At 40.4% G+C, this 25,214-nt stretch overlaps 1 protein-coding gene across 1 annotated transcript; it reads right to left on the bottom strand.

The window, feature by feature from the left end:
- Window positions 1–3,746: 3,746 nt before the first annotated feature.
- VSIG1 (V-set and immunoglobulin domain containing 1) lies at window positions 3,747–25,214 on the bottom strand. Its single transcript, XM_069810989.1, has 8 exons — window positions 24,597–25,214; window positions 21,033–21,193; window positions 15,670–15,777; window positions 9,092–9,290; window positions 7,322–7,477; window positions 6,513–6,632; window positions 5,374–5,500; window positions 3,747–3,930 (listed from the first exon to the last, which is right to left on the bottom strand). Exons 1-8 carry the CDS (start codon window positions 24,643–24,645, stop codon window positions 3,747–3,749), a joined length of 1,104 nt encoding a protein of 367 aa, XP_069667090.1. The 5' UTR covers window positions 24,646–25,214.

Genomic DNA, 25,214 nt, shown 5'->3' on the forward strand with positions numbered 1-25,214 from the left:
GTCTTTGGTGTTATAAAACTTTATTAAACTTACATGTAACACAAACAATATTTTCTAAATAGCTTGTACACTTGGGATCTGAACAACAAGTCAGATGAAACCCTGCCAGCCGTTACACAGTGTGGAAATAGAACATGTTCGTTCTTCAGCTGCAAAGAAAGGTTGAAATGGAAGATGACAGTTTGACTTGTAGGGATTAAGGTAATGCAATTTATTTTGATAAGCAAGACAGAAACTTACAACCAAACAAATATCTTCACCAAGTACTTTAAGTCTATCCGAGAAAGCAAAATGCAGGTTAAATTTCACTGAGCGTAACTATTGAGAGCAGGAGGGATAACTTGCCTGTACAGTAAGCTCTGGCCACGCAGACCTTGCTTGAAGGAGGAACCTGACTGAGTAAATGTTCCTTATATATTGTGCAGGCATTGCTGAAAACTTGAATTGAGAAAAGCTGAAGTTAGAATTCTGTGTTCATCCTTGATCTTTGTATAGTAAGAAAACCCCTCCCACAGCTCTCTAGCTTTGTAAATGCACTTCCCTAGGAGATGGTAGCTTGAATGTTGGCTTAATATCTGGTTTCTATATTAATGATCCCTGCTCCCTCAGGAGAAGATAAATGGGCCATGCAGCAAAGACTGTCAGAACATCTGAGGCAAATTCTGAAAAATGTTTCTGCATCCTGCATAGCTCTGCAGGGTTTTTGAGCTACACACTGTGGATCAATACCTGATTTGGCTTGTGCTTTGCCAAGAGCATCAGTGGAAAGCTAGGAACAGTGCCCCAACCTTTTTAATAAACTATTTTACATGAGAGTAGCTTCATAATGAGAACAAACATCTGCCAGAAGGCTTACAAAAATATCTCGGTATGTTAAGAAACTCCAAATAAATGTTATTTTCCTTACCTTCCTCCTCACCCCCAGCAATCTGTTTTGCTGCTTATTTTTGCTTTTTGGGTTGTTTTTTTTAATGCTATCTATTACACGCTGGTGGTTAGAAGTATGAGAGGAATTATTAGTCTAGAACTTGTGTTCGGTTGTTCTTTGTTTTTATATAAAAACATTAACATAACTTGAGCAATTTTTACTTTTTTAGCAAATGTAAGACCTGTGGTGTTCTAGGAAGATTGTATTAGCTATAGAAGTTAATTACAACTTCACCAGCATAAGCTCCTATCTTTACTGTAGCAAGTTATATAAGGAATACATGCAGAGAAAGTTGTGGAGGTGAGATTAAGGAAGGATTAAAAAATTATCATAATGACCACATAATATATTCCCCTCTTCCATCATGATAGTGCTGTTGCAGAGATGTGAAAGCTGGAAAGCTGTTGCAGTAAGAAAAATGTACCTAAGACACATATATACAGGAGACGACTAGAAGAACTGATACAACTACAGCAGTGTCGTGAAGAGAGTTGTTTATATTTTCCCACGAAGGGCAAGAGTAAAAGAATGCCTAGGAATGTCAGAGAATAAATTCGTTAAGATTAATGCCACTGTCAGCCAAGTCATGGGCTCCTTTGGACCAATAATTGATTTGAATTATCTCATTAGGAAACACCTTTGGTAAGAAATGGCACCTGAACAGGAGTAGGTAGTACTTACTCTTCTCTTGCTGTTACTGAGCATACTTAATGTTGTAGTTCTGCATGCTTACAAAACTTTGGATGTGAATATCAGAAGTTTTCAGTGAGCTTCTAAACCTAGATTGAAGGATGTGAATTTGCGGATTTTGCTTAGCAAAATTGCCAAAAAAGTCAATAAGAGAGATGCCTGATTAAGAAGAGACTTCCATACAGGTCATGATTTAAAGTTTACCCTGGATGTTCTGGGGAGAGAGGAGTGTGAGGATCCACTGGGAGAATATGGCCATGTTGGTATTAGTAAGAGTTTGACCCTTGCAGTCCAGCACGAGCAGTTTTTAGCTAAAACAATATTATAAGAACACTGTAAATGCTCTTTTACTCTGCAGTGAGGCTAAACACTAGGACACATGTATCAAAGACAAATATTTGAAAGCCAGAAAACTGGATAGAAAGGGCAATGAATACAGTTATGCTTAATGATCCAAACTGAATCTTAATTAGGACCTCATGCCTTACATCTTCTTTAAATGTTGCCATGGTTTTTTCCTGGGTTTTTTTTGTTTGATTGGTTGGTTGGGGTTTTTTTGTGGTCACTTTCTTGATAAGCGTACTTACAGCTTTAGGAACTGAACCTGAAAATTTTAGCATGGATGTATCCTTTCTCTATTTTAAAGATGACTTTTGCATATAACTAATGTTTACAGGCTAGGAACAGTCACCAAAGGATTTATGAACATTAGATCCTATAAAAGACTTAAGTGCCAAAAAGTTCCAGATCCTTGAGCCAGATATATTTTTCTGCAGTGCATGAGACTGAAAGCAGTGTCTCCTTGTGTCAGTGAATATCTGCCTCATGTAGTTCAGAAGGGAGCTGCTGAGGCTGTGTGTCTGTATTCACCCTGAGCCCCATGGTCTTTGAGCTCCTGTGAAAGCAGGTATCTTTGCCCTTTTGAAGAACTGAGTTTGCTTAACCGTAGAAATGAGACCCAGAGAGAAGAGGTGTCTAGTGATCAGAGTGTATATGGCTCAATTCCCTTTCCTCCTTCCAAGAGAGCACTCGTTACTCAGCTGTTGGCTATTGGTGTCCATGCACTATTTACCTTTCCTCTTGATGCTTTAACCTATAGAAAACCGTCCAAGTTACACTGGGCTAAAGAGACCAGGAGAAAAGTAGCACAAGTTGGTTGCTTAGTGGGTAGGGCAGTTGCCCGGAAATAGATTTAAATCATCTCAGGCAGAGGAAGCAATCTAAGCTAGTGTGTTGTATAGTAGGAAGTATTCACTTCTAATTTTTGAAAGCAGCTGCATCTGCATGTCATGAAGAATCTGATACTCTGCCTATTGTAACAAGCCTTGCAAGAGATTTAGATTTCCAGCTCCTGTTGTCTGGAAACCAGTCAACTGATGTCTGAACTGGGTACCTGAATGCTAGTTCCTTTAAACTGAAAACCAGAACTGCTGAAACACACAACTCTGGAATGCTGGCACCTTGGGAACTTTAAAGCCAAGGTGGTCACTGTTAACAAATGTATTCCACGTCAGGCAGCAACAAGGTGTAAGCTTCCAGGATCTTTTTTTTAGCTTTAAGTGGAATTCAGACATACAAGATTTCATTGGTCCAGGTCTTAACATCTGTTTCTGCACTCTGATGATCTTGTTGAAACTTCTTTTTACTTCTGACTTGCAAAAGCAGATCCTTTAAACACTGCAGTGTATTGGCCATGATGATTGTTCTTGGTGCACAGGAAACATGAGGTTGGCCAACACTTTCTGGAGAAGACTGCTATGGTTCAGAACTGTATGGATACATACAGCATTACTGATAGTTGACTGAAAAGCTCTTACTTTGTCAAATGCTTCAGCCCATTTCCTAATTAGTTCTGCAAAATGGATTGGATGAATGTGGATGACAGTATTTTTATACTTATATTTCTGTATAATTTTAACTAGATAATAAATGAAATTTGGTTAACTTTGAAGGCCAAATCTTCTGCTATTCACAAAGTGCATGTGTAACAGACCCTTTTCAATCTCTAGCCCAGTGGTTCACAATACTAATGCCCATTTAAGTTTTAGTCATGCTTCTATGTTAATTCAGTGACAACAATTTTTATATAAAGGGTTCCAAAGCTGACGAGGAAAACTCTATTAAAACTCTAGGCTATTTCTTCTTTTTCCACTTCTTGCTTCTCATCATTTTCAGGTGTTTCAGAGGCTGCCGTTTCATTAACACTAGGGTATTCATTTGTCGCGTTGCTTGATGGAACTGTGGTCGCAGGAATGTTTTCTTCATTAGGTACCTGAACGTACTCTGCATTGGATTGTTTATGAGCCATTTCTCTGCAGGAAGACAGGATGAGAATTGTGATTTAACATGTTGAAATCCCATCTCCACTAGAGTCTTTCAAAAGAATGAGTCTTTGTAGTTCTGTTGTCTAAACAGTAACCCCCTTAATATTATGACTCTGTTCCAAGAGCACCCGAAAAGGCTGCAACATCACTGCTGCTAAGACAGACAGAGTGACAGAGTGTTAGATAATGAGACTGATCTTCATCAGTAGTTTAAGTGATCCTGTTAGAATAAAATGGATTTTAGTAAGTTTAAATGCTAGGCTAGGAAAGCAGAATGGGAAACTGAGTGCTGGCAAACACTATGTAAGAAGGGGTAGCAAAACACAGAGCTTGGTGTGAGCTGCCTGAGAAATTCCATGTAGATCTGGTGTCCCATTCAAGTGCATTAAAAATAGAGTGCAGTCAGAAAAGACCTATGAAAAGGCTGAAATCTAGAAAAATATTTTTAGTAACAGGTATGAATTCCATTTATCTTATCAAAACAATAATAAACCAACTCCCAATATTTAAGCACTTTCACATGTAAAAATTGCTGGATTCTAGTGGATTAATTCAATGTAGTAAGATTTTTTAGGATCTGAGCACAAAATTAGATCTTAAGGCCACATCAGTTCAAAGCAGAAATCCGGTGCATAAGTGACTGGCCAATGGTCTGGATTAGCAGAATTCCATCTCAGGAAGTCTTAGACCTGTGCTGCAGGGAAGTGTCCAGATGACGTAGTATTTGTTTTCTGGGCTCAGCTGCATGTATTCATTTAGCATTTAGCGTCATGGGGCTAAATAGAGTCTGTATAACATATGAGATTATCCCTATTCTGAAGATTTGGCAATTTAAGGGAAAAATGAGCAACCAAAGCACAGAGGAAAAAACATTTCCAGAGCAGGATCAAAATGGACATTCTGTGCTCCATGCTGTTTCCTAAACCTTGTATCTCCTGCTGTTTGAGATGCTTTAGAGTACCCCAAGTATGTGTCCTGTAATTTCAAATAGCACTGAACTGAGCTCTCTGTGTTTAAATCCAGCAACATATAATCCCAGTAAATTTGCTGAGGTAACCCTTAGCTGCTATTCCTTTTTTTACTTCCTCCACCTGCCATTAACAGTCACCATTAACTTTTAAATATTAAAAACTGTTTTTCCAACTTGCCACTTTTTGTGTTGTTTAAAAAACATTTACTTTACTGTTTTAGGTGATGCTAAGTGGTAGCTGCCTGTAAACATAGGGAAAAAGGTAACGGCAACTTATGTTACAAGAGCAACAGCTGAAGTCACACAAAAGCAAATACTCTCGCTCTGGAAGTTTTCTCAAAACCTGTATTATTCACCCTTCAAAAAATGTTTAGAATAATTACATTTTACTTTAGTTCTGGATTATCAGCAGTGCTTTACAGAAATAATTGTCTTAAAATGAAGTAAACAGAAACTCTTACTGCATCTCATTACTTGATGACTTCTTATTCTTTGCCTTCTTGGTTAAGACCCAGACGATAATGCAAATGAGAGCAGCTGCCAGAATTGCTCCAATTAATGCTCCAGCAACAATACCACTGTCTGAATCTGGAAAGAGAAAAAGATTTCTTGACTTCTTAAAAAGTATTTTTATAGCAAAGTCCATGCAAATTTAGCGGAGGAGCCTTTAGCAGAAAGAAGGCATTGGATTCAAAGAACTAAAAAACTGACTGACAGCTGTGTTTTCAGGATGGAGGCCGAAGATTTTCCAGGAAAGAGGTAACTGTGCTTTTATGACCTTTGCTGCCTCCTTTCTTGTTGATTAGCTCCCTGCCCCAACAAACCCTACATTTATGCCTGACTAAGGGAATCATTAGGCTGTTAGTGCTGGCAATAGTTGAAAGCCTTTGCTCTTCAGTCCTTGCAAACAAATTCTGAAATTCAGGTTGGCTTTATCTCTGTCTTTCACCCGAGATGTAAAATGTATGCTCTGATAATTTGTGAGCCCCCAAAATCTATTTCCACTTCAGTACAGCTTCTAGCTCTGACCTGCGATTTTCATTTTATAGACCACTGGGTAATTGAGTGACCATTCCAGGGACATCTCTTGTGGCTGGTTGTACAACACATGCTTGGCTCTTGTTAAATGTTACTGGTTACGTGAAAAATCTGCATGCAGTTGTGGTTGACCACTGGTTGAGGGCAGTCAGGATAAGGTATTTTTCCATGACTGCAGTATTTTTAGCTAGTGGTCACATCTACAATGCCCCAGTCCTTGTACTACCACCTTTCAGTGATGGTTGTAAATTCTGGGGCAGGGGGACCTCAGTGGGACTGTTGGGTGAAGAAGTTGCTCTAAACTCCATGTCTGTCGGTTCTCAGTAAAGGCTCTGCAGTCAGAGCCAGGCTCAGCTCCTGCTCCCAGTGGGAAATGAAGCAGGAGATGTTAAATCAGTTGTCTAGGTCAGTGTAAATTCCAGGCATGCCTCGATGAAAACTCCAGAGCTCTCCAAAGCCCATTCTGTTCTTACTTGAAAAAAATCTATGCTTTAAAGTTGTTACAGCATTTTCCTGCAAACTGTGCATGTCATACAGCATTACTTTCATGCATTAAACTTACGTTTTGCAGTTAGGTCAAGCTCACAGGTACTGTTCCCCAGGGCGTTGCTGGCTATGCACTGGTAATACCCAGTTTCAAAGGTGGTGAGATTGCCAATGTAAAGAATGCCAGTGCTCGGATCTGTGACAAACAGAGAGCAGGTACAGGTTACTGTTCGTATACTGTAGAGGCAAGTGGGTTTCTTCAGTTGGTAATACTGAGAGCTATTAAGAGATCAGAAAAAGAGTTCTCCAATTATTCATTCATTTGATTTTTTTTATATTCTTTAAATAAAAAACATTTACTTTTATGAAAATTATGACAGTGGATTCTGCAGGAGTGTATTAGAACCCGAGAAGTAGGCCCCTACTCTGCAAATCAGTCTGTCTGATGTTTTACCCGCATTGATACTATGTCAGCGTAACTTCACAAATGAAAATGTAACAGGTACTGAAGATTTTTGGGATGGAGGCCTTAGCACCTGAATGACAAATTGACTTAACTTATTCTGAGTATAAGTTCATTCAAAATTCCGAGGGAAGGGAGATGTAAAGGCATAAACATTTCTCCCATTTTAACAATCTAAAGTAATAGCATAGACAAGACTTTAAGATGCCACACAATTTTTATTAAAACCAATAGAAAAAACATCCTGTGTTTGTGACAGCTATCAGTCGATTTGAATTAGTAAAAATAAGATTTTGTGACACTGGCTGTCAGAAGAGGAAGGGTTAGTTTTAACTACCCTATGTAATACACGGTGTTTGACATGGCTGGTACTAAGGAATTCCAGATCTTTAACACAGTATGGTAGTCCTGTAGTTACGTACTATATTGTTCAGTCACAGGCTTGAGGGTATTCTCATCTACTTTGTACCAGTGGTAGGTAGGCTGAGGCAATCCTTCTTCACATTTGCATAAGAGGTAGATTAGATGGCCTTTTTCAGGCGTTCCTTCTATTTTGCAGATAGGTTTTGACGGTTTGACTGTAAAATAACGAGGAGAACAGACACATCATGAGCACATACCTGGGGCTGCAAGCATCCACCTCGAGTTCTGGTACTGAGCTGCTAGAAGTAACGAATTGAACCCCATCCACAGATTTCCATTTTGCTTATGGATCTGACCAAAGGCTCTCCCGTAAAGATTTGAGTAATATTAAATATTATGTACATGGACTAGGATACATTTTTATTATCTTTTCTTCTATTTGCATACTAAATATTATTATGGAGGTATTGAGATGAAGACTATCAATTAATTATAATGGGCCAATCACTATTTATCATATACCATTCTGCCACATAGAAGCAGCATTTTCTTTAGGGATGAAGCAGGAGCTTATCCACATAGAGGGAGGGGGTCAAGGCCTGATTCTTCAGTATATTGCAGTTGTGGAGGAAATAAATTAACTACAGTTCTTTTAAAAAATATATCTGTTTTGTAGCGTTTCCTCACTAGGCACACAGGAGAAGATTCTGTCTTCTCTTACACCTATTATCTTTCATTTCCTACATATAGATATGCTGTTGTGGTTCTTTGGAGTACCGTCAGTGGAACTACATGAGCAATGAACACAGCTCAATTTTGTGTGCATAAATGAACAACCTTTCCTGGTTTTTATGTGAAAAGTACAATCTCTTACTCAACTGCTCCAAGGTTTACTATTTGTTTGGGGAATTTTAGATGAGAATTAACAGTAGTACTTTTATTTTTCCGGGATTGAGTTTACATACGTCTTTTTCTTATGCCTGGCAGATAGGCAAATGATGTTGGCATCACATTCTCATATGATTTTGATTTGTCACTCTCACCAGCTATGAATTCTCAATATAAAAGCAATGATTGCATGGGCTTAGTACAAACTTTTCTCTTATTAGGAAGTAAAGTATCTCATTCCACTGCTTTTCATCCTTTCTGTCCTGTGTGTTCATGGTTGAACTATTGCCTTCTTCCATCCAAAACAGACTTTGTACTGCTTCCATCCAGCACGTACTAAGTTGCTAGAGTTTCTGGGAATGGGGGAGAGCCAGAACCCTTGGGCTGTACTGCTGCCTCTCCCTAGGTTTACGCAAGTCACCGTGACCGACTTGAGGTAAAATTAGTAAAATTTTGGTCTTTGCTGGGGCTGGATGTAATGGCTTCAGGGAGAAGTTGTCACTCCCAGCTAAAAGGGCTTTTTATTTTAATCCAAGTTAGTATCACTTTGTTTTCCAGCATGAAAAACATAGTGAAGTTGGGTAATTCCAGCTACCCGCCTGCCTGCTTACATTAGGTAGCTTTTTGAGAGCACAAAGTGAATCTGAAGGCCACTCATGGGAGAATGGACATTTTACTGTGGGTCAAGCAAGGGTACTGCGGAGTGGTATCAGGTCTGCTTTGTCTGGAAGCTAGAGGGCACCCCAGGCTCTGCCTGCCTCCAAAGCCCTTGGAAAAAATCTCTGCGTCAGAGCATCAGTGAGCCCTTTCTCTGCATCATGGACCTTGTTTATCACGGTTCTGTTATTCCCTCTGGTCCTACGCATTTTGAGCCGTGAATTCAGTGTTTCATAATACGGGAAGAAGACTACAATACGGCAATAGAGAGGAAAGGCGCTTACCCAGCACACGGACAATCACAGATTTTTGACTTTGTCCAGTGTCATCCTGTGGGCTGAAAACTTCACAGCTGTAGAGACCAGTGTCTGAGGGCTGCATGTTGGAGATTGTTATTGATGCATTCCCTGGACCTGTTGCAGCTGTTATCCTGTTCTTAAACTCTCCATAGGAGCCAGACTGGCCTCCTGAATAATAATAGATCTGTGATAAAGAATCAATTGTTAGTTTCATAACAAGAGATTTTACTACCGCTTTGTTTGGTACTCATAGTTGGAATATAGTTGATTTCTGATTAAGCCAAGCAATGTCACCCCCTTTCTTGCCCCCTCCCCCGAGAAAGCAGGGATGAAAACGTTACATTTGAATATGTATTTCTAGTGGTTCTTAAAAGACAAGCTTTTCAGAAATGGGATTTTTAATTATGTAAATGGACAGTAGCTAGTTCTTTGTGGATACTCCAGTCACAGACTGATGCATTTGCGAAAACAAAGGTGAAACCATTGACCATCCTATGACAATTCTGTGAAAAAATGCTAAGTCATGCACAATGAATAGTGGTACTAATTGAAGCACTGATAATTTGTGATATTATTAATAAGCATCTCAGTAGAAGATTGTGACAAGAATGGACCTGTAATTGCAAAAAGACAGAATACAGAAGCTAGCAAACAGAGAACTGAAATGAATCCACAAGACATAGGTCTAAGCAAACAAGGCAGTAAATTTGGAAGCAATAAAAATGCAGTACAAGAACACCAGTAGAATCATCACACATGCAATTAGAGCAACCATGCTGTTCTCCTTGTTTGTGTAATGGGGGTCAGAGACAGTGTCATGGGCTATCTTGTTTTTTTGAGTTTATACCATAGGTGGAAGTCAAGAATACCTGTTGGCCTTGGTGCTTGGAGGGGCACATTTGGGATCAAGAAGCTCCCATTTTACTAAACAGTAAAAAAAGTTTTGCAGAATTATAGACATAGTAAGGATAAATGTCTCTATGGACTGCAACATTTCCTCCCAAATAAAAATTTGCTGGTTTACGTTGACCGATTTCACTGACTTCAGTAGCATCAATTGTACTTAACAGCACTGTGGGAGTAGAATTGGCCTCATAAGCTTGTAAGCCCAAACCTGTTGGCTGAAAGGAGAGGTAGAATTGTGTTTATTGTGGAGCCTCGTTGGTAGCCTGAGGCTTGGGCCTTGAGTCTGTTAGGAACTGCAGTATCTCACCTGCTCTGGGGTAAATATAATAGTTCTCAAGGACTACACACGCTCTTGTCCAGTCTAGCTCTGCTGTGAAACCAAGATCTGAAAGAACAAAGCTAATGTGGGAAAACTATGGAACATTAATTATTTTTCTCAGATGTTAATGATAGTGTTGTGTAAAATAGCGATAGTATTTGGGATAGGAGTATGTTCCCCAGTGTCTACATGCACAAACTCCATTGTCTAGGCAAAGTGAACAGTTCCAGTATACGCAGTCATTTTTTTAAACTGGTAAGAGGTAACCATATAGAATTACAGGTTGGGACCCAAATAGACCTAACCTTGTTTCCACTGACAGTATTCCAGAATCAGCAGTATAAGTGTATTTATTGAAGTTGGACTAACAGTGTGTTTTTTAATGGAAATAGCTGGAAAATGCTTGTAGGAAAAAGCTTCACAGACTCTTGTGAAATGCCATTCACACTTGAATAGTATCAAAATTTCCTTTTGGTCAAAGTTCCCTGCCTTTAGGGACGCTGCAGATCCTCAGGCAAGAAGTACAATTTGCTTTACTTTGCAGATCAACTGATTGCATTTTGAATTAAGAATATTTATTTTTAATTCTATTTGTCCACCCTGATATGGTGTTGACTGAAGTCTTTAAGCAATGTTATCTGAAAGCCTTTATTAGCTTAAGGCAAGCTACACCCCAAAACTGCCAGAGCACAGCTGGTTTATGCAATGATAAGGCTTTGAAATGAAGGTCAGTACCCAGGCTGCACAGCACCAGCAGCTCCGGTACTGCAGCTTGGCCCCATCTCAAGTGCAAGTCTGCCTAATTTCCAGCCAGACTTTATCTTTCCCTGCCCCAGGAGTACAAACACCAGGTACAATTGATGCAGGGCTCTGAATAACAAAGCTACACTACTGCATTGCCAACATGTGGAAGACGTGTTGCAGTGGAGGAAGTGTAAGAGGTCCAGTGTTCGCACAGTGGCAGACTAGGTTAGGAAGTCTGTTGAGCAGCTGGATAGACTCTCCACTTTCCATTGTTTGCATGCAATGCCATCAGTTCTAAAACTGGTTTTTCATGCTTTGCAAACGTCTAGAGATGGACCTCTATTGCAAAACCAGAGTCTGGATGCACACCCTCCTATTCCCCAAGGAAGGCGAGTGTTCAAAATAGGGAGTTTTGTTTAAGCAAATTGCTCATCAAATACTGATCTACCTGTAATTAGAGAAACACGCTGGCCACACTTGTCTCATTCTATGTTTATGTGAGTGTGAGCAACAACAGAGTTACACGCTGTTCCTTGCAAGAGTCCAAGTTGCAAGAACTGTGACTTCTGACTTCAGGTGCCTCTTAAGCTGACATTCCTATATAGATCTCAGCAGCAATGGGCTGGATTTGCATCTCCTCTCCATCAATTGTGTCTATTTGAGTGTCTGAAGAAAGAGCTTCCATCAGCTCTTCACACTAATGTGAAATTAAGTTGTACAATTACTTAAATTTAAGTAATGCATGACTTGCAGCAGCATGACAGGAGAGGCAGGCCCATTCTATCCTACTAAAAGGCCTGATTACTGAAAAAAGGGCTAAATTCTACTCAGTCTACCTCAGAGTGATCTGGGATTTATGTGAGAGTAAACAGTAGCAGAAGCTGCCCACCGAGCACTAGCTTAGCTATAGCACACGTTGTGGGAAATAAGACTGGCACCACAACGAGTCTTAAATGCAGTCAGGGCATGCCAGTAAACATTATGAAAGAGCAAGTGCTCCTCGATGTATTTGATGTGAAGGCAGGGTGAATTACATATCTAAGCCCTCATACAATACACTGAAAAATTAATCCCCTGTGTTCTCTCTTCCTGTCTGAATGCATGCAGAGAAAATACTTTGTGTACACTGTTAAATCTGAGGCAGGTGTCAACACAGCAGAGAATATTTGTTCTCATCATGGATTTAAACAGAATCTTTCTGGGTTGTTTTTTTTCAACTATGAACATAAAGGCAGTGGAACGTCTTAAGGAAATTCATTCAGTTCCTCTGCAGGCTCCTGCCTGTTCTCTGTTCTTCTGCTCTTGTATGATGCTTATCTCACTAGCTCTGGAGTTTATTGCCTGAAGGAAGGTGGTAAACACCAAAAAGGCTGAGTAATGTTGTGATTAATTACTGAGCGTATATCGTGTCCCAGAGGTATGATTGGATTGTGTACACAGGAAATTTCATTTAAGAGGAACATGTTTCAGTTAATTGGCTGTGAATTCATAGCCCATTTTAAACAATACACTCAAAACAGGTATTTTAAACCCTTGCTCAAAGTGTTTCTATGTTGTCCTTGAAAAGCTCATGTTTGTGCCTTTCAAAAAGCAGAAGTGAAAATCTTTGCAAAATGTTTCTGTTCCATTTCAAAAGTAAAAAGCTTGTTTTCTGTTGAAGATACAGAAGACTTATTTTTGGGCAACTGACAGCTAATGTTCCCTCCTACAGACACACATCTCATTGACATTCCTTTCCATTTTACCTAAAATTTCTCTAAAATGTCTGTATGGGAAAACTGTAAATTTAGTCAATAGTAGACTTTTCCTGGAAGCCTTTTTAATTTGATGTGATAAATATATTTCAAGTGCAACATCTTGACTGTAAAAAAAACCGAAAGAAATCTGCTGTGCTTCTTTTGAAAAAATAAGCTTTTTATATTCTCAAGCAAACCATGAGCAGCTCTAGTGAAGTCGATGATTTACCAGTGTAAAAACAATACTGCGGATGCAGTAATGGTTGCTGCTTCTCTTTACCAGCTAGTTTGCTCATGCAAGTTTTTATATAATGGTGCCTTTTCACGTTTCATGGGAGCAGCTGCCTGGGATGAGTAATCAAACAACTGACAGAAAAAAGAGCGGATATTATCACTCCTAAAAATGTTGCCCCTAATAACTCTACAATCTGAAACACCAGTTTCTGCAAAATAGCTAAGTTGCCTAGAAAACGTCTACCTGACCTTAGAAAGGATTGCCATTTAGTTGGTTATTCAACCTCTGGACCAGGCAGTGCCTAAAGCCACTAATATCAGCAGGCATCCTTCTTGGCTTTCTAAGGCAGTGGTATAGTTACTCTGCATTTCCACAGTCACAGTTTCTGCTGCAACCAGGGAAAGGCTTTGGGCTCATAGACTTCCAAGGCAGCTAAGTCAGTTATTCATGGACCTGTTTGGAGGAGCTGGGTTACAAACAGAACAGGGAATTGGAAATGATCATACTTGTTTGGAAAAAAATCTTGGTACTCTCAATGCACTCCAGATGCTGGAGACAAAATTATTTGTGTCCCCAGTTCTGAAGGATCTGGTACATTAAATCACATGTCCTTTTCTCCTCCTTTAGGCTGACTTGTGGGAAGGCTGCTCCTTTTCTAGTGTGATGGTGAGGAAAGTATTTGCCTGCAGAGGAAGCAGTTGGCAAAGCTGATGCTGAGTTGAGGATTTTCAAAGGCTGCCAGATGTTTGGCAGAGAGTGAGGAACCCACCTACAGGTTTTCTTTATATAACTTCTATAGAGAGATCTTCTTCCTTAGAGGGTGGAGGTTGTGTGTGAAAAAGCAGGCAGTAAGTTAGAAGAAACATGCCTCCATCTGCTTCCTTTCTTCTTGGGGCAGGACAAATACATACTAGAATTTGCATAAATATGTGTCTTTCAAATGCCTTTGGATGGACTCATTCATAATTTCCAGGTCAATATCCCTCCCACCCTCCATCTCCTGGTGTCACTGCATCACATTGCTGTACGTGCCTCGTACATCTGGATATCAAAATTGTAAGATGCGATGTACTTGAAGATGTGTTACAAAATGTCCCACTTAATCTCCACAGTACCCTTAATTTCCTGACTGGGGGGTAGTTTCAGGACATGACTTCCTTTCTAGTACCTGTCTTCCCTCCCGCAGCCCCACCAGCAGGTGCAAAGCTATAGCATCCTGTTTGATGACGTTTCTCTAGGCTGATATATTCAGCATCTAGTTCACAGTTTGCGCCTGGAGAGCTGTAAAGCTCAGGTGTTCATTGGGTTGTTTTATCATTTTCTGTTTGTCATTTTCTCAAGCTACTAGAAAAAGAACCGTTAAAAGTCTCTTTCTCACCAATAAATGCAAAGGAGGATATTAACAACTTTACTGGTTTGAGATCACGATCTCTTTTTGAATTCTGAGTACAGACAGAATTTATGAAATAACAACCAGGGAAAAAAATGTTCATCACTCCCTTAAGCATCTTACCATCCAATTAGAGAACAAATGCTGCACATTCAAAGTGTTAATTAAAGCCCAAGGCTCAGATTCTGAAGTTGGCTAGATAAGAAAGAAAATGCTCGCACGTGTGCCGGTTTCTTTGACGTGTGTCCTGTGACTGAGTCTGGCTCCAAATGCCTTTTCTCATCTACAGCTTCTTTTCACACATTTTTGTCAAAACTCTGATCTGCCAGAGTGTAGTAGGGATATTACGTCCTGCATTATTGGATTTTTGCATGGGTAATTGAGAATGTTAGTAATGACTAGAAGCGTCTTGCCACAATTGCGCATTGGTAGAAGAAAGGGATGGAGTCAGAAGCCTTTAGAGGATTAATCATTCAGCAGCTTTAACTGGTGCAAAATACTTTTGAGGAGCAGCTCTTTCATCTTCTCACAGCATCATTCTTGTGGCTGAACTATTAGTGAATAATTTCTACAGTGTATCAAGCACAAATATGTTTTCTCAGTGTACTTGGTGTAACTGCTCTTCAGCAGTTATTATTAGACCTCAGTTTACATTGGGTTGTACTGTGTACTTCGTGGTGAGACAGGAATCCCACTGCAGCCAAAGAGGGTTTGGAATGGATTATGGCTGGGACGTTGAGCTGACAGCTGAGAGGAAGCCAGTTCAGTAGGCAGCTTAGTGTCCCTCTGTATCCATCGCATCTCAAAATGTTATATTCTAGAAAGGAGATCCAGGATGATTTTATTATTTTTTTTTATTGCTAGTAAATATGTAGGCCCAAATTTGGCCTATCCAGACTTGCTGACATTCAGCCCAGAGGATCCTGGTGTGTGTACATGCCCTTCAGATACTCTTTGGGTAGAATATTCCTGAATGTTCTAGTTCAGCCACCTAGGGTAGCTATGGTTAAAAAACAGCAGCTACATCCAAAGTAATTTTGATAGAGGAAAATGCAATAAAAACCAGGGTGAGTTAAAAATTCTGAATGATGCACCTGATTCAGCTTATCTCAGTCATGGACTGGTTTTAAGATTTTAATCCAGAACATGATTACAGGTCTCATAGTAGCATAAATCTAGTAGAAGCTATTTAGCTCTTTTTTCCCCTTAAGATTGTGGGGATTTTTTTCTTACCTTGTGTCTCCAGCTACATCTTCCCCGTGCATCTGTCACATACACCATCTTTTGACAATGACTGACTGACTTTTCATCCATACTCAGAATACCGTGACACGGGGAATGCTGTATTTGAGTAAAAATGTGCTGATCTGAGAGTTAAATGAAACTTTAAATGTTCCCCCAAAATCAAAGAGCCTGTTCTCTACATAGCTCCCCATCAGTACCATGAGAGCTGTTCACAAGGGCAGGGTGCCTCGTGTTCAGCAGATTTTGCAGAAGATGTCTCAAGCCTTTGTCAACAGTGAGGTGCAACACAATCTTATTTCTAAGTTTTACCTAAAATTAGGCAAACTAAGATTGAAGTCTAATGTTTGCTCCAAACATACCAGTTACAACCTAATCATTTTCTACTTGTCTCCACTTTGCTTTGTGTTCTCAGTGTTGTCTGCTTCAGTGCAGCAGTTTATTTTATCTTCTCTCTGCAGACTGTCACCCCAGTGCCAGAAAGAACCACAGGCAGCCCACAGTAATCCCAGTGACATCCAGGGAGTCACTCTGACTGCAGTGACATGACAACAGGGTCTCCTTCCTCTGCATTGGAGATGTTGCCTCTGCTTTCCATGAAGCTATTCCTTCTAAGTGCCTGCTCGGTCATCTAAGTGCTAGATAAAACCCAATTTTGTAAAAATCACCTCTAGGCAAAAAGAAACGCTGGTGTATCAGAGAGGCCCTTTCGAGGAAGTTTTCCTGTACTGCTTCAGGAGGTGCTTTGCACAGGCTCATCTTCACTTGTGGGCTGGGACAGACTGCTCTGCTCCCAAGGCAGTGTCCCTTGTAGCGCTGACAGCCTCTGCGGCACATGATCTCGGTTGTCTGTGGCTGAAAGCGTGTGATGGGGTCTCAGGAGCTACTCATTCTACATGGGGAGGAATTTGTTCTTTCAATGGTTTTTATGGGAACCCCACACTAATAGGACTGGCCGGCCCCTGGCTGTCGGTGCCCATGCCTGTGCCTTGCTTTGTGCTGGGCAGCAGAGTTGTGCTGGCCTTGGGACTGCTGGTAATCTGAATTCGGGGTTTCAGGGTGAAAGGAGCAGACACAGTTGCACTCAGATCACTCTTTTTGCATCTCTTTCCTTTCTTGGGCTCGGCCACCTTGTCCCTTGTTCCTGAACAGCGTGACATAAGCCTGCTAGCTCTTGTGAAGATTTTGCAAACTAAGTGGCTCATCAGGCCTGCAAGGCTGGGTATAAGGACATGAGTAGACTTCTTGTGAGGGAACAGTGCCATCTTCCTCATCTCTATGGTTTGCCATAAGTGGAAACCCTCCTTGCCCCTATCCACTAAGTGATACTTTATCAGTAGTACAGATATAAGAAAAATACAGGGCTCTGGCAGAGTGAAAGCCAACATATGAAATAAATGGAAGGTATTCTTGCTGTTACATGCTGCTAACACTCTTTCCCTCTCAATTGCCCATCAGTAATTTTACCAAAGCAGTGTCAAAGTCACTGTTTGCAAATATTTCAAGCTCCCTTTTTTTTTAGAGAACATTTTCATGAGAAGTCTATCAATAGTTCAGTTTCTCTTATAAGTAACAGTCATTCATGACCTTTACTCATCTAGTGAATTTAAAATTTCAGTCCAGGATTTTGCCCTGGACATATCTTGGGTAGCCACACAGTATCTCTGATAATTTCACTTACTCTAACTGTGGGTGGCCTGGGCTGGAGGCTCAAGGTGTGGTAGGTTCAGGAGTTGTATTTAGCTTTGCAAGGCTGCAGCCTCGCCTGTGCAGAGTCAACAGCAGGCTTCAATCTTTCAAACATTTACTTAAGTGCTTTACACGGAGGCCAGCCGAGTGACTCAGAGCATGAAATGAAGCACAGATGTAGATCTTAGCAGGAGCTGAGACTTCACCTTATAAACCAGGCCAGGCTGTGATGTACTCTGTTACCCTGGGTGAGCTGAATAAGTAGCGTTTGCCTCAGTTTGTCTATATGTAAAATAGAGATAGTTGAGTATTGCAAAGTTCTCAAGATCCTTGGCTGGGAGTTATTATTTAAAAATTAAATTTATCATTAAAAAGACATGTTGCTAAGGCGTAAATGGCAAGAAGAAAAAGTTAAAAATATGTATGGCATCCTATTTTGCATGAGTTGATATTTACATTATTTAGTTCAAATGAGGGGAATTACTTTCACTGGAGAAATTTCTCAGGAAAAGAGCAGAGTTAGGCTCCAATTAGTAAGAAGATCTATATTCGCACACTATATATAGCTGCACTGTCTTCAAAACAGCACCACAAACACCTGCCATTCCGCTGTTTGCTGCCTCCCTTTTCATCATACTGTCTGTGAACAGCCTGTTTGTGGTATTTCATCCTCTCCGGTGTAACTGCCATGGCTTATAACTGTCGAGCACCTGCGCCAGCATTGTGTAAGGTGGGCAATGCAGAACAGGGTATGAAAACACCAGAACAAACAGCAAAAGACACCAGCCAGCTTCACAAAGTCAGTGCTGGGAGACAGATCTGCATCAGGTCTGCAAAGTAATGAATGGCACTGCCTCACCTTGAAGCAAGGTAAAATCTGTTGCTGAATACTCTGGGGCATTAAATTAACACTGGCACTAATCCTGATCCTGATCGTACTGATTTCACTCCAGACAGGACTGTACCTGAGCCTATGTATCTCAAAACACTGCAAAATCTGTAACATAAGTGGCAATGTAAAATACTGACATTCTTATTAAAAGGGGTACCTCTGGCCTCTGTGCTTATTATATATTGCGTCTTGAAATCTAGTAATTTAAAGCTCATATCCAATAATGCTTCAAGCCAAAAGCAACCTTAATGACATAATTTTGCCTTAATTCTAATGTTCTACACTTCACTCTATTACTTGCTGCCACTGTAGAGAGAAAGGGCCATATTCCCTATTATGTAAATAAACATTATTTATTAGAATCAAGACTTTTTTCCTCCCATAGTTGTTATGGAGAACATCCTCCCTGCTTAATCTTAGTATTGTGAATATACCAGCCATGTGAATAACAGGGTCATCAAGACAGCTAACATTTACTAAGATGTCAGGAATATTTAAAATTGCAGCAGGTGGGATAAGAAGATGTATTTTCTGCATTTTTTTTTAAATTGTAAGTCTCCTATCTTCAAAATATTTGGCAGATATTTTCTACTTTAAAAAATGGAAGTTGAAAATGTTATCCATTTAGTTACTGAAAAAAATGGCAAATTATGAATGAAGCCAGGATTTTCAACACACTTTTTCAGGGACAATATATGCTATTTATAAGGAAGTGTTTGCTTGTTTATTTATTTATTATTACTGACATTTTAGAAGAATCTAAATATCTCATAAAATTAAATAATTTTATCCCACTTAGATTGCAAGCTACTGTTCTGGTATTCACTAAAGTATGGTGCCAGTCTGTTCAATTCAGTTGGTTTTGTCATCTTACCAGCATATTGAATATATTTTTGACTTGCAATTTAGTATTCTTTAATCTAAACAATGAAAGCTAAAGCTGGCAGTTTCCTCCATTGCCATACATATATTTCCTACTTGGAACAAAATGTGAAACTGAACTTCAGCTACGTGCCAAGCAACCAGGCCAAACCCAGGTTTGTAGAGAGATTATTTTTTGTTCAAACTTGCAGGAGAAAAACATGCATGCTTTCAGGCACTCAGTCCTTTCTGAAACTCAGAAAAGTCACCAGCCTGAAATAGAAATAGCAACCTCGTATTGCTGTGAGTTCAGACGGAGGTTGAAAATCCAATTTCATGTTCAGCTGTGTTGTGTAATTTCTTAAACTGTATTTTCCACAAGCAGTCACAGTCCTTTCTTCCCAGTGTTTGCATTAACACGATTAATTTTATTGTGAACAGGTTCAAAATTGTAAGGAATTGCCATGTTCTGGTAAAAGGATACAGGGTCAAGTAATACAGGACTGAATGGGTTGCTAAAAGCATTTTAAAAAGAGTAATGCCCCAGTCCTGCAGCTCTTCACACACACGCACCCTCCAGGCACATCAGCAGGCTCAGAGGAGCGAAGGGTATCCTCCAAGCCTCGCCGAGCGCGCAAGCCAAGGATAACTGGCACTGCAGCACAAGGAAATTTTACCTCGGTGTTCAAGGAGAGTGGGATTAGTCACTAACCCGTGGCCTTTCCAGATTGAACCGACTTTATTTGATGAAAATGCAAATCATCCATTATAAATACATGTGTGTTGTGGTGTGAAAGCGAATTCACCGTGAAATTAGTTTCAGACACGGAGAAAACCAGATGCAATTTTTCCCAGTAGTGTTTCTTTACATTCCTTACAGGCATGGCTTTCCCATTGGGACTGAGATTCATGGATTCATTTCCCCACCAAAAAATAAGATTAATGGATGGCTCTTGAATTCTGGGCAGTCGTGTAAGTACGTAGAGGAAGTTACGCGTCCCTTCCCTGACGCCTTCCAGGCAGACCAGGCTGCTCTGCAAGGCCTTTACAGCCACGTGAGAGGCTCGGGCAGTGGTTACGGCACGTGGCTGTCTAGTCCTTGGTGTCCTTCGCAGTCCCGATGCTGCCTCCGTGCTGATACTCCAACCCACCACGCGGTCTCGTTATGACCCCGGGGGGGAGATACTGTTTGGCTCTGCTGCCTCTGGGGGTCTCAGGAGGGGCAGGGAGCATTTGCCTTTGATCTGTAATTGTTCTGCTACCGCAACGACCCCCGTGGGATGCCGCAAAATACCAACGCAAGTTTGCCGTGGCAGATTTCCTGCTATGACAAATCACTGCAGAGTCCTGCCAAAATACTTGCTGTTCGCTTTGTGCCGATAGCCTGTTGTTGAGCACCGCTCCTCTTACTGAGCCGCCTGATAGCAATGTTAGCGGCTGAGTCAAGGAGCTTTCATTTGACCCGTAAATGGGGGACATGTTGTCATAGGCAAGGCTGTCTCACCAGGAAAAAAGCCTTCACAATGGCAGGAAATACCTGCCAGACAAGAGAAAAGGGAGCTGGTCCAGGGGCTGGAGTGCGTGTGTGATTTTTGGACACCTGGTCTTTGCTCTTTTGCTTTCCTGGGTGACTTGGAACAAGTCATTTGAGCATCTGAATCCCTTTTGCACCTTCTCCTAAGTTTCTAAAGGAGGTCAGGCATGCCAGTAGGAACTAGGAGCCTAGACAACTTTGTGCATCTGCCCCTAAATTTCATTGCACCCCAGTCCCTTGTCTTTAGGGTGGGAACACCAACGTTACCTGCCTCCCTGGTCTGCAGCGAGGATAACACTATCAAACTTAACAAGATTTTTTGAGGACTTAAGGCTATCTTAAATATAACTTCATATTAATAATAAATAAATATCTTACGGTATGCAGTTGTGTCTCTTTGGCACTGTAAAAGGTCCACTGAATAAAGAAATTTCCCAGCGGTCCAGAACTCCTGTATGTACAGAGGAGGGTTGCGTTTCCACCTGCAGTGACATTCACTGTCTTCTCAGGGACGGTCACCACAACGCCGCTGACGTGGCCTGTGGGCAGTAAGTGTGGTGAGGGGTGAGGAGAGATCAGCCAGGGCCGACCCTGGGAGCTGGGCAGCAGTGCCTTGCTCCCTGCGTTATCGAAGAAACCCGTAGGACGTGTCTAGTCGTTCTCCTTTCCAGTAGTTTCCCTGGGGCTTTGTGTGGAAACTTTAGCGATAACAAGCTGGGAGTGGGTAAAAGCTAACAAGCAAGTAAATCCCCCGGAATACCTGTGCCCTTACAACAAATAATATTCTGAAAAAGCAGAGTTCCTAAAATCATACTTGTTCTCACCTGCAGAGACTTGTCTTCTCACTAAGAACCCATGGCTAGACTGAACCTTTTTTCTGCACTCAGTGCTCTCCTGCACCTTGCACTCTCATTTACAGCTGTCTCTAGCCCTCTTTTACACTCTTCTTGCCCTTTTTTTCTGCAGTTATTCTGTTAGATGTCTGGTCTCCTTTGCCGTAGATCACCATCTCCTGCAGTGTTGTCTCTTTTTACGTTCTTATGTTCTCACTGGGACTCGGTGGCACTGTCGGGTTCCCCCAGACTGCAGCCCAGCAGCCTTTCTCTGCTTTTCTTTTGCTAATTACTTTGCTTTTGTTTAGGTTTCTTAGGGTTTACACGCAGAAGCTGTTCTGTTCCAATGCTTTTACATTGGAAACGTCAAACTAACCGTTTTGGATCTGCTTTTATTACGTGGGTTGTAAGAAATTCTGTGATAACTTGATCAACCCTTTCTGTTGTGCTCAGAGCAGAAAGGGAGCAAACATAACTTGTAAGCCCTTTCCCATAATGTTCCAATCAGTCTTGGCTACACAGCCATATTAATGAAAGGAATCGAGCACCATCTTACAGTATTCATCTGTTTCTGTCCTCCATGTAAGTTACTAGCAATGGTAACAATATGGCAACAAAGCTAGAGCTGTCAGAAAAATAAGTTTGAATTTCAGGGTTTTGCTAGATCACCAAGTCCAGTTTTAAAGCTACTGTCTAAATCTGAAGGAGAATATATTTCTTTTGAATGTGACGGAAAACATAAGTCTTTTGGGGGTTTCTATGCAAAACAGGCAAAGTGAGAACTTCATGTTTTTAATAATAACAATTTTCACACAGGCAATGTCAATTTCACATGTCAATGCTAGAGGCAAAACATACAAAATATTCTTCTCAATGAAAGACCTGTGCATCTTATGTTCAGGTGCTGCTTTTGAGAGTTTAAGCAGAACCTCCAGTAATACCAAAAGAGCAGTTTGCTCAAATTATCAACCCTATGAGAGAAAACATTGTTTAAAAAAGAAATATAATCTATTTTGACATTTTTAACCATGTAAATATTGCAGATTCATCAGTTGCTACACTATTCAAACCTATGTGAACCTAGAGTCTCAACTCTTCGGGGTCTGTTTTCCTTGTTTGATGGTTTCAATAGTAAAAGCTCACTGCAAGGAAGAAGGGAATAATCTACTTTCCATGTTGGTGGTGGCTAGGATGAGAACTAGCGGGTTTAAAGTACAGCAAGATTTACACTGTATGTGGAGACGGTCTCACAGGAATGGCTGGAGACTGACCTAAATGTGTCAAACCTGCCTTGGGGAAAGAGGGGATCCCAGTGCTGGCTGCAACTCCTGCTTGTCCTCTAAGTTCACAGTAGCTTAATCCTTACCGAGATCTAACATAAAAGCCATGTAATATTATTTTAGATATCTCAGTTCACTGTTCTCAGATTTAAGAATTAGAGTTGGCCAGAGGATGATAGTTTCTTGCCACAATAATACTTCCAGGTTTACATGTATTTATTTTCTGCTCTTTGCAGGATTAAAGCTACAGTCTTTCAACACAATGGCATTCTACTGAAACATCCATTTTCCAGGCATCTGCTCCATGTATTTCCTTTATCATTCTCTGGTTTTGGAGTCAGGAGTGCCACAGAGCCTGGCTGTTATAAGCTTTTCCAAAATAAATTAATTTTAGCAGAAACAACTCCACAAAGCATTCTAGTTTCTGTGAAGCTGTATACTTTGAAGAAATACATTTAGTTGAAATAGGCTTCGCTCTAGTAAAAATATAAACCCCAAAACCTATCAATCAAACTTCCGTTGTCCAGCAAGGCTATTTAAAGCCATCATTAATTGTAAGGTGGAGCTTGTGACTGCAGATGGAATGAACTGGACCCACAGACCCTGTTCCCTCATCACAGAAGTTAATGGGAGTTTTGCTTTGCATTTACTTCACCGTTTACGGTTTCAGTCTCATAATCCCATTTCATACGTACAGGCCTTTTGGTTTAAATGAAAAAAGCAAATGAATAAGAAGTAACTCGGTGAAAAAAGCTGGTGTGAACAGGACCATAACTTGTTAAAAATAGTTGATCCATGTCTTTTACTCATCAATATTACGGTAAGACCGTTTCCTTGCTACAGAGAAGGTCATTGCAGTTAATTGGGAATCATCCACTTTCACTGAAGTCCCATGCAGTTTTTAACGCTTATGAAGTAAATCCAAGTTTACTGATCTTTTCCTAGCCACTACAGAAACCCCCAGTCAGTGGCACCCAGCAGTATGGACACACTGCTCGTCTTAAATCCAGAACTTTAAAATTAGAGGACATTGCTTCCAAAAGTATTGGTATTAACCCTGAATTACTTTTCATTTCTAAAGCAAAAATCTGTGGGGTTTATGTGTGTGAGAGAGAGATAACATTGAAACACCAGGAGCAACTATTTAAAATATTTCTCTGGCACCCAAACCAGATAATTCCATCTTGAAAGGAAAATGTGGAAACCAACTTCCATTTTCTTTAGTGGGTAGAGGCTGTTCATCTCTATGGAGCATTAGACTTAAAATGTCTGCTTCTGTATATATTAAAAATAAAGCTTAGCACAATGACATGTCCTTGAAACATGAATAATATATAATCTTTAATATACCATATAATTCCTAGGTTCCACAAAGTATTATGTCCTCACTTAACTTCAGGGAAATCCAAAGGATTATTTGCACGCTTAAAGTTAAGCGTCCCCCAAAATTTTTTTGGTGGGGGTGGGACCAAGGCAGCATTTCCCAGGGCTATTATCAAGGGGAGACAAAAGCCAAATGTGAGAAAACCTAACCTTGAAACGCTTGAAAGACCCTAACACTCTATGTGAGAGCTCTTTGCCTCTTCCTGCCTTTAGAGCAAAGCATTAATTTACCAAAGCTAAAATTCTATTCTTGAGCAAAATACTCTTACCAGTCAGTGGTCAGCTTGCTGATTTCCACAAAATGGCATAGCGTTATAGCCATGATTTTCATTCCGTCCTGAAATAAATCTTGAATGTTCTCCTAGTTTGCCAGTCAGGTTCACCTGCTCTCGTATTTCAACAAGTTCCTTTATTCCAGTACTATTCAATCAGTTTGTTATTCTTACCTGCAAAGATGGCTAGAATTGGAAATATCTTCAGCATCGTTGCAAACATCTTCTTGACGTTGGGAGAGAAAAGAGACCAGATGCTGCTTCTGACTTCGACTAAAACTCAACTGTTATTTTTTTAAGTGGGTTTTTGTTTTCCGTATCAGCTGTGTATCAACATGTCAATAAGCTTTTTCATTCTCCTTCTTTATCACATGTGTACTTTTCTCCGACTAGTGGTGTGACTGTTCAGTTGAAATCATTTTGTGGGGTTTGAGCAACTGAGGGTTTTGTTAATAATAAACCTTTGAATCAGAGAAGCCCAGATTCTCCCAGTTTTGCCAGGGCCCGGCAGTATTTGCCTACATAAGTACTTCCAATGAGTACAAGAAAAGTATTTGCAGAGCTATTTAACAGTCAATCTGATTACCAGTGTTGGAGTCAGGCCTAATATAAATAAGGGATAATCTTTATTTCCTGTTAATGCTATCATTTCTTTTTAAAAATGAGCATGTGGAGATAATATGTTGTTAGTACATTTTCATTTTAAAGCATATTTCTCATACAGTTTTATACCGAATGATTACATTGGACTCATGATTGCCTTGAAATTTCCATATTGAACTCATCAATAAG

Source organism: Haliaeetus albicilla, chromosome 23 (assembly GCF_947461875.1).
Source record: "Haliaeetus albicilla chromosome 23, bHalAlb1.1, whole genome shotgun sequence".
Lineage (NCBI taxonomy): Eukaryota > Metazoa > Chordata > Aves > Accipitriformes > Accipitridae > Haliaeetus > Haliaeetus albicilla.

Coding starts and splice junctions, on each gene's coding strand:
- VSIG1 (XM_069810989.1), bottom strand. CDS start 24,645: ATGTTTGCAACGATGCTGAAGATATTTCCAATTCTAGCCATCTTTGCA. Junction 21,194..24,596: donor AATTCTAGCCATCTTTGCAG/GTAAGAATAACA, acceptor TACTGCCCACAG/GCCACGTCAGCGGCGTTGTG. Junction 3,931..5,373: donor TCATCAAGTAATGAGATGCA/GTAAGAGTTTCT, acceptor GTCTTCCTGCAG/AGAAATGGCTCATAAACAAT.